At 45.3% G+C, this 12,562-nt stretch overlaps 2 protein-coding genes across 2 annotated transcripts in view; one reads left to right on the top strand and one right to left on the bottom strand.

Annotated features, from left to right (window-relative positions):
- LOC121436406 (ATPase MORC2A) overlaps window positions 1-7,507 on the top strand; it is a 44,232-nt gene extending 36,725 nt beyond the window's left edge. The window contains exons 19-27 of the mRNA XM_041636265.1: window positions 229-303; window positions 390-770; window positions 1,260-1,391; window positions 1,793-1,847; window positions 2,356-2,497; window positions 2,628-2,849; window positions 2,944-3,037; window positions 4,870-5,058; window positions 5,954-7,507. Coding sequence (XP_041492199.1) covers window positions 229-303; window positions 390-770; window positions 1,260-1,391; window positions 1,793-1,847; window positions 2,356-2,497; window positions 2,628-2,849; window positions 2,944-3,037; window positions 4,870-5,058; window positions 5,954-6,022 — 1,359 coding nt within the window. The 3' untranslated portion in view covers window positions 6,023-7,507. The remainder of the gene's footprint in view (window positions 1-228; window positions 304-389; window positions 771-1,259; window positions 1,392-1,792; window positions 1,848-2,355; window positions 2,498-2,627; window positions 2,850-2,943; window positions 3,038-4,869; window positions 5,059-5,953) is intronic.
- A 102-nt stretch (window positions 7,508-7,609) lies between these two features.
- LOC121436407 (oxysterol-binding protein 2) overlaps window positions 7,610-12,562 on the bottom strand; it is a 170,557-nt gene continuing 165,604 nt past the window's right edge. The window contains exon 14 of the mRNA XM_041636269.1: window positions 7,610-7,746. Within this exon, the coding sequence (XP_041492203.1) occupies window positions 7,727-7,746 (20 nt within the window). The 3' untranslated portion in view covers window positions 7,610-7,726. The remainder of the gene's footprint in view (window positions 7,747-12,562) is intronic.

Raw genomic sequence — 12,562 nt, 5'->3', positions numbered from 1 at the left:
TCAGTCACTTAGGTACCCTTTATATTTATATCTGTATGCATATAGATGTATATCTGTGTGTATGTATGTATGTATATAATGTATACGAATATATACATGCGTGCACACACATACTGCCTTTGTAGTGATAATAGCAAACTTTCAGAAATAGACCTAGATCACTGTCTTAGGCACATAGTGAGGGTCCAAAAAGATTGTAAAGAATTTATCATTACCTTTGTTTTGCAGAAAACCACACCCATCCGCTCACAAGCTGACCTGAAGAAATTGCCCTTAGAAGTGACTACCAGACCTTCCACTGAAGTAAAGCCCAGGGACATAAGGGAGGCGGGGCTCTTCTGGTGTCTTAAGCTAGGACCAATGTTCCCACTGTTTGGGCTTTTTTTTAGGAACCTGTACGGAGACCTCAGCGTCCTCGGTCACCCCCTTTACCTGCCGTGATCAAGAATGCTCCTAGCAGACCCCCTTCTGTTCAAACTGCTAGACCAACTAGCCAACTCCGAAAGGCTTCGGTTATCAGCAACCCCCCAAAGCTGCCTGCTACTGCAGCCCGAGGTGAAACTAGTGTATCCAGGCTGCTCCAGCCAGCTGAGGCACCTCGAAAGCCTGCAAACTCTCCCATCAAGACTGCACCCCGACCCACCCCTCCTGTGCAGCCCCCATCACCATCTCTACTCCCGAACTCCAAGAACCTTCGGGAGATTCCTGCTCAAAAAGCCATCAAGACTCCAGTGGTCAAGAAGCTGGAGACACCTGTTAAACATTCCGTGGTGAGACACTTTGCCTCCTCCATGTTCCAGCTCATTAGCAATGCAGTAGGGGAAAAGTTATACTAGGGGAGTCCAGGATCACTGAATCTCCATGCTTTTCTGATGCCTTTGAAGAAGAGGAGCCTATATAGCAAGAGACTTGCTCAGAACTTACACAGTGAGTTTTTTACCCAGCAGACCCAACCTTGGTCTGCTGCAAACTTGAGTCAGCTCCATTGGCTTCTTGTTAACTTGGTGACAGACAGCTTTGGTAGATTATGGCAGTGGTCTTTGTTTGTCAAGGAGGGCTTGACTAACTAAGGTTAAACGAGAATCTTCTCTGGTAACAAGTGTTGTCAAAGTCCACATAGTATAAGTACCAGGAAGTTGCTTATGTGTGTACTGAGTAATTCTGAGCAGGAACTGACATAAGCTCTTTTGAATAGTTCAAAATCTGTACAAAATCTGAAGGCTGAACAGGGCCTTCATGCTCCTACTCTCCTGATCTAGGTCACCTCAGGGCGGAAGCGGAGTCTTGTAGTCTCTGATGAGGAAGAGGCTGAAGAAGAAGCTGAAAAGAGGAAAGAAAGATGCAAGCGAAGCAAGTTTTCTGTGAAGGAGGAAAAGAAGGAGGCAAATGAGGTGGGTGATCACATGAGGCTCACAGGGATTGCCTCCCTGGGCCTCTGCCAGCACCCATTGTGTTCATGACCTAAGGCTTTGAGCCTGTTACCCTGATGGGTAGAAACATGGGGCCAGGTAGGATCTTGAGGTTTGTTCTAATAACGGGCCAGTATATATGTGCATGTGTGTGCGTGTGTGTGTGTGTGTGTGTACACCTAGGGGCCTAGAATCACTTGAAATGTGTCTCTTGCCTGTTGTTTTATTCATAAAGGTGGTGGAAGGGTAGATACCTGGGACAGCATAAAAAAAAAAAAGACATGTTATAGCTGGTGACCATGAATAGCCAGTAACACAAAAGAGCCCTCATTGACAAACAGTGACCACTTGAAGAAGCTTCTAATAGACCGTTCTCCTCGCAGCTCTCAGACAGTGCTGGGGAAGATGACTCAGCTGAACTCAAGAAGGCTCAGAAAGGTAAGTTTAGGGAGTCCTGTCAGCCTGTTTTGAAAAAGGAAATAGAGCCTTTATTGTCAGCAGCTTCCTCCTTAAGTTAACAGCTCTCTGGGCTTGGTTTCTATAGTTGGTCCAGCTTTCCCTTCATGATGTTTAGTTTTACTTGTGATGCTTGAGATTTTTGAGCAGACTTGCATTAGATGGTCCAGTTTGGCCTTGAATTTGTAATCCTCTGGCTCAGTCTCCCAGTGCTGGGATTAAAGACACGAGCCATCATGCTTGACTTGTGGTTTTCTGCTTTTGGGTTTTTTTGTTTGTTTGTTTTGTTTTGACACAAATTCTTTGGTGTTTGCCCTTGGCAAGTCACTCATCCTGTGTCTTGGCTCTATGACAGATGGAAGAATCCGCATTGCCAAACTTCAGAGTGCATACTGGGGGACTCACCTGGGGACCTTTTACAAGTACAGCACTGGCTAAGTCGGGAGCACTGATGTAGTTGTCTGGTTTTCACTTGTGTTTGAATTCTCAGATAAAGGGCTGCATGTAGAGGTACGTGTGAACCGGGAGTGGTACACAGGTCGTGTCACAGCTGTAGAGATGGGCAAGAATGTGGTCCGGTGGAAAGTGAAGTTTGACTACGTGCCCACAGACACAACACCAAGAGACCGCTGGTAATGCCCTCTTCTGGGATGTCAGAATAGCAGAAGTTAACTAGGGTAAAGGAAAGCGGTACCCTCATGTCCTTCCTAGCAGCCTGTTAGGAGCTTAGGACAGACATGATACGCTCTGTGTCCTCCATAGGGTGGAGAAAGGCAGTGAAGATGTACGACTGATGAAGCCACCTTCTCCAGAGCATCAGAGTCCTGACACGCAGCAAGAAGGTGGAGAGGAGGAGGAGCCTGTAGCCCAACAGGCTTCGGCCTTACCAGAGCCGTCTACCTCTGATGGTCTAGCCATTGAGCCTGACACTACTGCCCCAAGTACCAACCATGAGACTATTGACCTCCTGGTCCAGATTCTTCGGTTTGTGTTTCTTTGCCTTTTCCTTAGGGCTGACAATAGTTCACTTTTTCCATGCTATTCTGAGTTCCTGTCCCTCCCTTTTTTTCCTACTTAGCAATTGCTTGCGATATTTCTTGCCTCCGAGTTTCCCCATCTCTAAGAAGGAGCTGAGTGCTATGAATTCAGAAGAACTAATATCTTTTCCTCTGGTGAGTCTGGCCTGATCTTTGGTTGCTTATTACAATCTCATCATTCTCCCTTCTTACTGAGGGAAGATTTGAGAAGATAGGACTGGTGTGCAGGAAAGAAAGCTAGCTTCACCCCTTGAGGCTCCTTTTCAGATTTAGGATACATGCATCTCTTTTCTTTTTTTCAAATCTGTCCTAGGTAACACTAAAGAGATTAGACTCAGCATACCTAGAACTTGGGACTTGGAAAGAGGAAGAGGGAAAGTGGTGGTATCTGGAGATGAACATGAGAACTCATGTAGCCCAGAGGACTCTACTGGCTTTTTGCTAGAGGTGGACTTGCTGCTACTAGGTAGCTGGCCATAGCCTGAGAGAAATGAATGTTGTGGCAGTGGCCAGAGAGCCTTAGCAACTTGGTAGAGAGGGAAAACACCAAAAAACCCTAACCAAGTAAAACAACTAGGGCTTCAGTAAGTGCCTGCTTTTGTAAGTGCAGAAGACTGTTTGGAGGCAAGGGCAGGAGGCTTTTGTAAGCAGCAGCAGGCTGAAAGATTTGATGATATGGTGCATCTTTGGGTATCAATCTAAGCCTCATTTTTATGTTGGAAATGGTTGAAGCTGAAAGAATTGTTGATCTGAACCACGCCCAGGGCCAGTTAGCAAATAATAATGGGTTTGTAGACTATATGGTGTGTAAAATTACTCAGCTCTGCAATTACAGCATGAAAGTATCCAGAGGCATCCATCAAGGATAAAGCTTTGTTTACAGAAACACCCAAGTTGATTTTTGTCTGCTGTCCTGGCCTTTCTAGGGGCACTTTTAGTAGCATGTCATGCCACATTCTTGTCTCACAGCAAGCCCAGCCCAGACTGTGGCTTTTGCCCTTGTTTAGACTGGGCTCTCCAGAGGCCCTAGGAGAACAAACATCTACTTGTTACTTTTGGCATCAACTTGTGAAATTCAAAGCAAAAGCCAGAGTACGGCAGGACCTCAGCAGTAAGCACTGTCGCTCAGCCCAAAGAGAATCAGTGTGATTGTCCAAGTCTAAAAATAATATCTAGCTTGTTTTTGTAAAAGTAGTAGTACACAACTTTGATCTTCTGATTGCAATTTCTAAAACCAAACTTTCAATTTTGTTCATTTTATTTCTTATCAGTATGTAAATGGTGCTCTTCAGTAATTTTACAATTAAAAGTTTAATATAATTGTCTTCAAGATATTTGCATTTGGCTTAAATTTTATTTTGTGCAGCCAAGATATTTTTTATGTAAAATGTGAAGCTTCTGTTGTCATCATGGTGTGAGATCGTAATGTAGATTGTAAGCCCCTCAGTGCAGCGACTCACGCAGCCTTCAGAGAAGCAAGTACGTGCACTGGATAGCCAGGACCTGTGGTAGTTTTTCTGTGAGGATGACTTCCCTTCTCAGTGACTGTTTCTGAGCAGATCATACTGGGATACGACTTAAAATTGTTTTTAACTACTTTTAACCACTTCATAATAAAAGGCTTTGTTGTACAACTAAACAAATCTGGGGATAATTGCTGTTGGTAGGTGCTTGGTAGCTCTTTGATCCTAACACGATGTTGGATATACAAGTCTTGTTCTGGAGTTAGAAAGGTGTGATTAAAGCTAGAATGATTCCACAGTCCTTTTTAGCTGTGTGGAAGGTAAGCCATCCTTGCAGTTTACTAAGCACTTTGCTGAGTGCACTGTATCCTCATCCTTGTGGTATCCCCAAAGGACTGCCACTAAAATCTCTTTACCTTGGTTCTAGAAGACTGCTTTCCCCCAGTACTGAAATAAACCCAAGTTACTTGTGAACTTATGGCCCTATCATGTTTCCTTCCACAGAAAGAATACTTCAAGCAGTATGAGGTGGGACTCCAGAATCTGTGTCATTCCTACCAAAGTCGTGCTGACTCACGGGCAAAAGCCTCAGAGGAGAGCTTGCGCACCTCTGAGAGAAAGCTTCGTGAGACAGAAGAAAAGTTACAGAAGTTGAGGACCAATATTGTAGCACTCCTGCAAAAAGTACAGGAGGTGAGCCAGCAAATCCCTTGGAGAAGCTAGACTAACTGGTCTTGGAGTGAGGCTGGACTTTTCACAGGACTATGCACCCACAAGAGTCTGTTTTCAGCCCTGGCTGCTCTTGAGTGGCTTGAGGGCTTGAAGTGATAGAGCTGCCTGGGCCTCGTCCCAGCCAGACCCCACAGACCGTATACAGTTTGCTTTGAGAACCCTTTAAGCCATAAGCAAAATTCTTTTTTTTTTTAAATATTTATTTATTTATTTACTTATTATATATACAATATTCTGTCTGTGTGTATGTCTACAGGCCAGAAGAGGGCACCAGACCTCATTACAGATGGTTGTGAGCCACCATGTGGTTGCCAGGAATGCAAAATTCTTACTTATCTAAATGGGTCCCAGGTGGAGTTGAGTAGTGGAGAAGTGGGATGTTGCCCTTAGGGGTCTGGTACATCTTTCTTCTACACAGTAGACTGGGGGCAGGCTGGTAGAGAACCTAGAGCTACGAATGGGATGGTCTCTAAAGTAACGAAGGAGACTGAATCCAAGGGGAGGCTACTAGACTAGGATGGACTCTGGAGACTAGGATCTGACTAAGCTGTAGTAGGGAGTTATGGATGGTAGGAGAGGCAGGACCTCTAAGTATGTGGTTTGAACCCAAGAGCGGAACATTACTGGGGGATGTGGCATAGTCCAATTTTCAATATAAGACACCAGGTGGAGGGATGCAGAGAACCTGGCATTCCTGGGCATACACAATGAGTTCTAACAAGGGATAACAGATTTAGAAACAGGGCAGGAACAAGAAGCAGAGAGCTGGGCAAGAGAACAGAATGGAATTCTGGCCTAGTCCTAACCCCCAACCTGTTTTCCTGCTCCAACTGACCCCCACCCCACTCTGTTCCAGGACATAGACATCAATACAGATGACGAGCTGGATGCCTACATTGAGGACCTCATCACCAAAGGGGACTGAGGAGCTGGGAGGCAGATAATTCCTCTGCACACCTGCCTCAGCACAGCAGCTTCTGGGGAAGGGGATTTCATTAGTGAGTTGGTGGACTTAATCTTGATTTGACTCATGTGGGACATTTGTGCTTTGGGAAGGAGATTCCTTGAATCTTCCTCCCTAAGTTTACATAAATATTTATTTTTTAAAAGAGAAGATGTTAATGCCTGCTGTGAGACTGTTCTTTTGTGTGACTCTTGAGGAAAGGGCACAGAGTCTGAGCCATTGAGCTCCTGGAACCTCAACATAGGATGAAGCAAGCACCAACCTGAAGTTGGAGAGGCTCCGAGGACAGGAAGATCAACAATGGGATATGAAAAGTATGTGGCCCCAGAGACTCAGATCTACAAGACCCACAAGGGGGTGATCAAAGCAGGTCCAGTATCAGAACGACTTCCTGTAGCAGATCTCCTGGTTTCCAGTCGAGGCTATGTAGGTCTGTAGGCTACCTGAGCAGCTGTCAGAGTCATCCTGGCTGTGTTACCCAGGCAGCTTGGAGATGATTCTTGATGTTCAAATTTCCCAACGCACCACCTACTCTGTTGCTGAAGGAGCCATTTCTCAAGTCAACCACACTGTCCAAGCTCAAACGTAGACAGCTCTGACTGGTCAAATTGCTGGGCTGGATAGCACTCTGAATGTTGAACTCCAAAGATTCTCAGGGTGTGCAGGTGTGAAAGAGCTCTCTGGAGGAGGAGGCTTCCTCAGTGGTGCTAGTTCCTGGAGAGCCTTTGCTGCTGCTTTTCTACTTTGTCCTTTGTGGGCTTCAGAGAGCCCAGCACCTCCCATACTCTGAAACAGTGAGGAGGAGGAGGAGGAGGAGGAGGAGGAGGACCATGTGCTTCAGACAACTATTCAGAACCGGAAAGGCAAGAGTTTCATCTGATGGCCATTGGGAGAATTCTGGTTCTTGTCCCACCAACTCTTCACTTCTGTTGAAGACCACTGAAGATAGAACTGTGACTTTGTACTCCTGATCCAAAACACTTTGGGCTTTGTTTCCTACATCTACCCACTTGCCATGGTGTTTGTAGAAGATGGGGAATTGGTGAGGACTATGCACATGTGGCTAGAAGTGCCTGCTTGGGTTCTAGGCTACCCCAGACTATCCCATCTGACAATTCCTGATGCCGGATTGTTTGGGGGGGGGGGGTATCATTCAGAAGTAGTCCTTTTCTCTGGAACATTCTCCAATAGAAGGATTTCCTGTGTTGGTGCACATAACCCCCAATCCAACTTTCTGTTGACCCTATCCAGGCAGTGTGTGGTCCATTTTTGTCTCTAAACCCACTGTTTAAAGAAAATTGGTCCTGCATTTTTACTGGCAGGTAATACTTCTTTTTTTAACCTACACATGTAATCAAAACGTTACCATAAATTTCTACTGGTGAGACTCCTTAAGTTCAGTACATTCTTATGCGAAATACAAGATCTTCCTCTTCACCTGTTACATATCCACTGTCTTTGTTCTTAGCTTCACTTAACATCCACAGACACGGAACAACTTCATTTCCTAGATGTTTTATCTTTAACTTTCTGGATATACTAAATCCAACCTCAGCTTTTCTTAGTGCTGCTTGTTCCTATGCAGAGGTCCTACTGTTCTGATGGCAAGATAAAATGTAGGGTCTTTCCTGGGAACAGCATGAAATAGCTGACCTTGGAACTGATTCATAAGGTATCCACCGGCTCTAAAAGAGAGGGATAGGGTTGAAGATGCTAAGTGACACGTGGACATGATAAGAATTCACTTATGCTGGGCGGTGGTGGCACATGCCTTTAATCCCAGCACTCAGGAGGCAGAGGCAGGCGGATCTCTGGGAGTTCGAGGACAGCCTGGTCTACAAGAGCTAGTTCCAGGACAGGCACCAAAGCTACAGAGAAACCCTGTCTCGAAAAACCAAAAAAAAAAAAAAAAAAAAAAAAAAAAAGCACTTATTACAAAGGGCTGAACATGAAAAGCAAGGCTTCTACCTGATCCCCATGTTCTCCCTAGAGATCAGATTATTCATCTTGGATACAGCAACACATCTGCCCTCTTGGGTTTCCTTAGGTTTTTCATCAAGTATGTCATACTTTGTTTCAGAGTGAGTCTAGTATACGTCAGCTTTGTTCTGAACCATCAAAGGACATTTCATTATCTTGAATGTGTTGTCATGTAACAGTCTGTGAACACTCGTGTTTCTAACATCTGTGAAAAAAGCTGTGGTGTGTGTATGCTTTTATCTATTACACTTGTATGGAGGGTAAATTCCAGAAAGGACATCAGATACATTCCCATTCTGCTCCCAACAGCTTCAATTGTAACTCATTAATAGTGGGTATCTCCAAAAGTGATACTGGGCATCACAACTGTGACTGGACATTTTCATTGTCTTGCCCAGGTGTTTTTGTTTTTTTTTTTGTTTGTTTTTGTTTTGTTTTTTTTTTTTTTTTGGTGCAGAGATATATGTAGTTCTGAATCTAGGACTAGGGATCTTTTTGTAAATCATGAGTTTGCAAAATCCTCAGGAAAATAACTTAGTATAGTAGGATTTAGAATTTCCAACCCCATTTGGGAGTAAAATACTGTCTACTACCAGGTAAAGACAAGGACATGACACTTGTTTTCCAAGAATTAGTACAGGCTGAGGAAACTTCTGGTTTCTTCATTTCGTCTGTCTGAGAGACACTGCTTTTTATCTTACAGGTTCATATTTCCCATGTTATCAGCACCTGGCTGATAGTTGGCACCTTTAGGGATCAGTAGTAAATTAAGCCAGATAAGACTTCCAAATTTGCCATTTACACAGAACTCAAGTTTGGCCTGAGTGTTTTGTACCTCCTCTGGCTACTTGGCTCCTATTTGGAAGGTCATCCAACAGGGTTGGGTGAGCCTGAAACATCCTGAGAATTCTGCAAGGCTCTGGATTGTAACTGCAAGTTACCACTTCTGCATAAACATTAAGAGGTGTATATTAATTACAAACCTTGGCCTATTAGCTCAGTCTTATTAATTAGCTCTTACAACTTAAATTAACTCATTTCTATTATATACTTTACCACGAGGCTTGTGACTTGTTACCTCATGTCTGTGTTCTCCAGTAGCTGCTGGCATCTCTCTGATTCTGCATTCTTTCTCCCTCTGTTTTGATTTCCTGCCTAGCTATATTCTGTCCTGCCATAGGCCAAAGCAGCTTCTTTATTAGCCATTGGTAATAAAATATTCACAGCATACAGAGGGGCATCCCACTTCACTGGACTTCACTGGACTTCACTGGAGATGGAACCTAGGAGGCTCCATGTGCAACAGCCACACTGTACTGGCTTTGCAGGGTCAGCTTGACCCAGAAGGCAGGACTCCAAACAGGTTCTGCCTTCAGACTGCCAGTTCCCTTGCACTGCCCAGGGACCCTCTCTACGATGGCAGGGATGGTGAGGCAAGATGTTCAGGTGCCAGGACCACTGCTGGCTTCAGCAGAAACTTCCTTCTTGCAAGGTAAAAAGGTCGTTCTGTTCCTTGTTCCTTAGGGGGTTACATTGCAGACAGATCTTCTAGTTTAATAAAGCCACAAGGACAGACAGGTTCCTGCTTGAGAGTTAGCCCAGTGTTTCTAAAAAGTCTGGAGCTGTGGGCTGAAACTGGAATGGGGGCCAGAAACCACTTGCTGTCTTGATCCCCAGTTTTTGCTTGTAGGGTTCTCAGCACTCTACCAGCTACCTGTAGGCCTTCAGGTGTTTACAGAGTGGCCCACATTAAGGACTACCATCATCAGGTCAACTTCATCAGTATCCAAAAGGGAGGGCTGGGCTTCCATGCAGCTTCTGCCAGACCTGTGCCATTTCCTGGGGTGCTTATCCTCAGCAGTTGCCAGCTAATACCTGGAAGGGGGGGGGCTTTTACCTTGAGAGGGCAAAGAATCATAAAGATTCATGTCCTCGACCTTCCTGGGATATTTACAGGATTCCCAGGGTCCCCTGCAGTCCCCTTTTAAAGCTGTGGCCAGCTCTACTCTGTGACTTACTGTCCTCCGCACCCCTCCCAGAAAGCCTCCCCAGTAGTTTGGTCACTAGACTGGCCTTGGGGTTATTCAGTGGGTACTGGAGAGGAGTCTGACAGCCTTTTTCTTCCATTCTTTTGTGATTAACCATCAGCTACCATGGCACCACATTTGCCCGAGGATTGATTATGTAACCCAGAGGACACAGCACTTTAGTAGCCACTCATCTCTGGAGGTGACTGACATCCAACACTGGCCTCCTTACAACTGGCCAATAGAGGCATTCTGTGGAGTGTACCGCCCCCAGTCCAGACAGCATCTACACCAAGCTACACAGATGACAGCAGGCTGGCCATTTGAAGCAAGCTGAACCATACAGCCCTTCCCATGTCCACCATCTTGCAGAAAAAAAGCTCTTGGACAAAAGAGTGTGTAGGGTTACCTGTAATGATCCTCCACAGAAAGCTGAAAAAAGACTGGAGCCATGGCTCCGCAGTTAAGAGCTATTATGGCTCTTGGACAGGACAGGACAGGACAGCACCTACAGAAGGCTCACAAATGCCTCCAGTTGCAGTTTTAATGCCCTCTTCTGCATCTGAGGGCATCACACATATATGTAGTGCACAGACACACTCAAGGCAAAACATTCATACACATAAAGTAAAACTTTGGACCTTGTTCACCTGTAAGATAACCCCAGGGTTTGATGAGTCCCTCGGTGCTTATAATGCAGATATAAATTCTCTTGAGGAGTGAGCCTCAAATCTGATCAGAGAGCAACTGGTTACTCCCATAACAGACTGGCCACTATTGCACCTGTGGGTGCATTTTGCCTGGCTGGTCAGGACCTAGGTTTATTCCTAGCACCCACATGGTGGCTCTCAATTGTCAGTAACTCCAGTTCCAGCAGATCTGATGCTCTCTTTTGTCCATTATGGGCACCAGGCCTGTATGTGGTCCATACACAAATAAAATTTTAAGAAACTATTTTAAAACTTTGTCCAGTATATCTAGTTTTCCTTTTTTTAACCTATTTTTAAATAAAACTGGGCATGAATTTACCACTTAGCAATATGTCTTTTATAAGTGGCTGCCTTCTATTTGATATTGTCTTATTTGTATTTGTGAGAAAACATTTGATAAGGATGGAACACAGGACCTTGCACATGCTCTAAAGTGCTTTACTGAGCCACCTCTCATGCCTGAGAATTCTTTTTAATGTCATCAACTGTTTTGCAGAGGACCCAGGTTTGATTCCCAGCACTCATATGGCAGCTCACAACAACCTGTCTGTAATTCCAGTTCCAGAGAATGAGAATCCAACGCCCTCTTCTGGCCTCCGTGAGCACTCATGCACAGACACATGCAGCATATACACACAAAAATCTTAAGGTAGTTACTCTGTTACTGTTAGAATGTGTAGGTTAAGTGTTGAGAGTTGTCTCTTAGGTATCATCTCCTCCCCTCTCCCTGGACCCTCCAGGTTTCTTTCCTGTACAGATGTTTCTTTTAGACAACTGCTCTGTCAGGAGCAACAATTTGGGCTCTATAGTTTGGGGAAAATTAGGAGTTTCCTGGGTCATTCCATTCAGTTCTTCCCAGGTTCATCTCTAGGGCCCCATCCCAAGTTAACACTTCTCCACAACCACACCATCTTTCCGATGTCCTTGCACTCCGCGGACCACTGAAACACTTCGCCTCTATGGTCTACGTACATTCTTTGCTGTTGTTGTTCTGGCTTCTTTGCTGGCTTAATCTGTGCTCTGACCCAGCAAATATCAGCATCGTACTGCACTGTGTATGTGGTATGCAGTTGTCAAGGAGTACATGCAAATGTGTGTGCACACCTGTAGAGGCCCCACCTGGATGCTGGATGTCTTAAGCACACAATGTTGAGGTAGGGCTTCACAAATGAACCCACATTTGCCCATCAGCTAGTCTAGCTGGTCAGCTTGTTCCCCGCCACTCCAGCACCCATCTCTGTTGCCTCAGTGCTGGACCTGCAGGTGGCTGCCATACTTGCCTGGACTTCATGAGTTTCTAATCCTTTTGCTTGCAATGCAAGTGTTTGATCTTCTGAGCCATCCCCCAGACCCCTTTATTTTACTTTACTACTCCAGGAAGGGTTTGTGTAGTCTGGTGACTTGAGGTTTTGAGTGGGAGACCCTACCAACCCAGTTATCACGGCAGCCCTGCCTTTTCCTTAAAAATACTTTTCCTACTCAGAGGGGCTTTCATCCAGGAAACAGACTGTAGGTCAATCTTTCTAGAACACTGCGCTATTACTCCCTGTTCAGAGCTCTGCCAGGCCATTCCTGTCTCTTTGCGTATCTCTGTGCTTCAGTGTGCAGGCCTTTGTCCTCTCTGGACGGTGCCCAGTGTGGCTTGTTCCCTCCCTTGCCCTCTGAGTCAGGTCCATCCTGGGGATGCTTCTGCTCACAGTACCCAGCGATGGAGCAAGGCTGGAAAGGCTCTCTATGGGGCCCAGTTGGAGCCTGTGGTGTTAGTGCCCCACCCCACCTCTTCC

The sequence above is a fragment of the Microtus oregoni genome, unplaced genomic scaffold (genome assembly GCF_018167655.1).
Source record: "Microtus oregoni isolate MIOR12 unplaced genomic scaffold, Mior012 000049F_ref0000343, whole genome shotgun sequence".
NCBI lineage: Eukaryota > Metazoa > Chordata > Mammalia > Rodentia > Cricetidae > Microtus > Microtus oregoni.
Note: the sequence above shows the minus strand (reverse complement) of the source record. Positions and strands in the feature narration are given on the sequence as shown.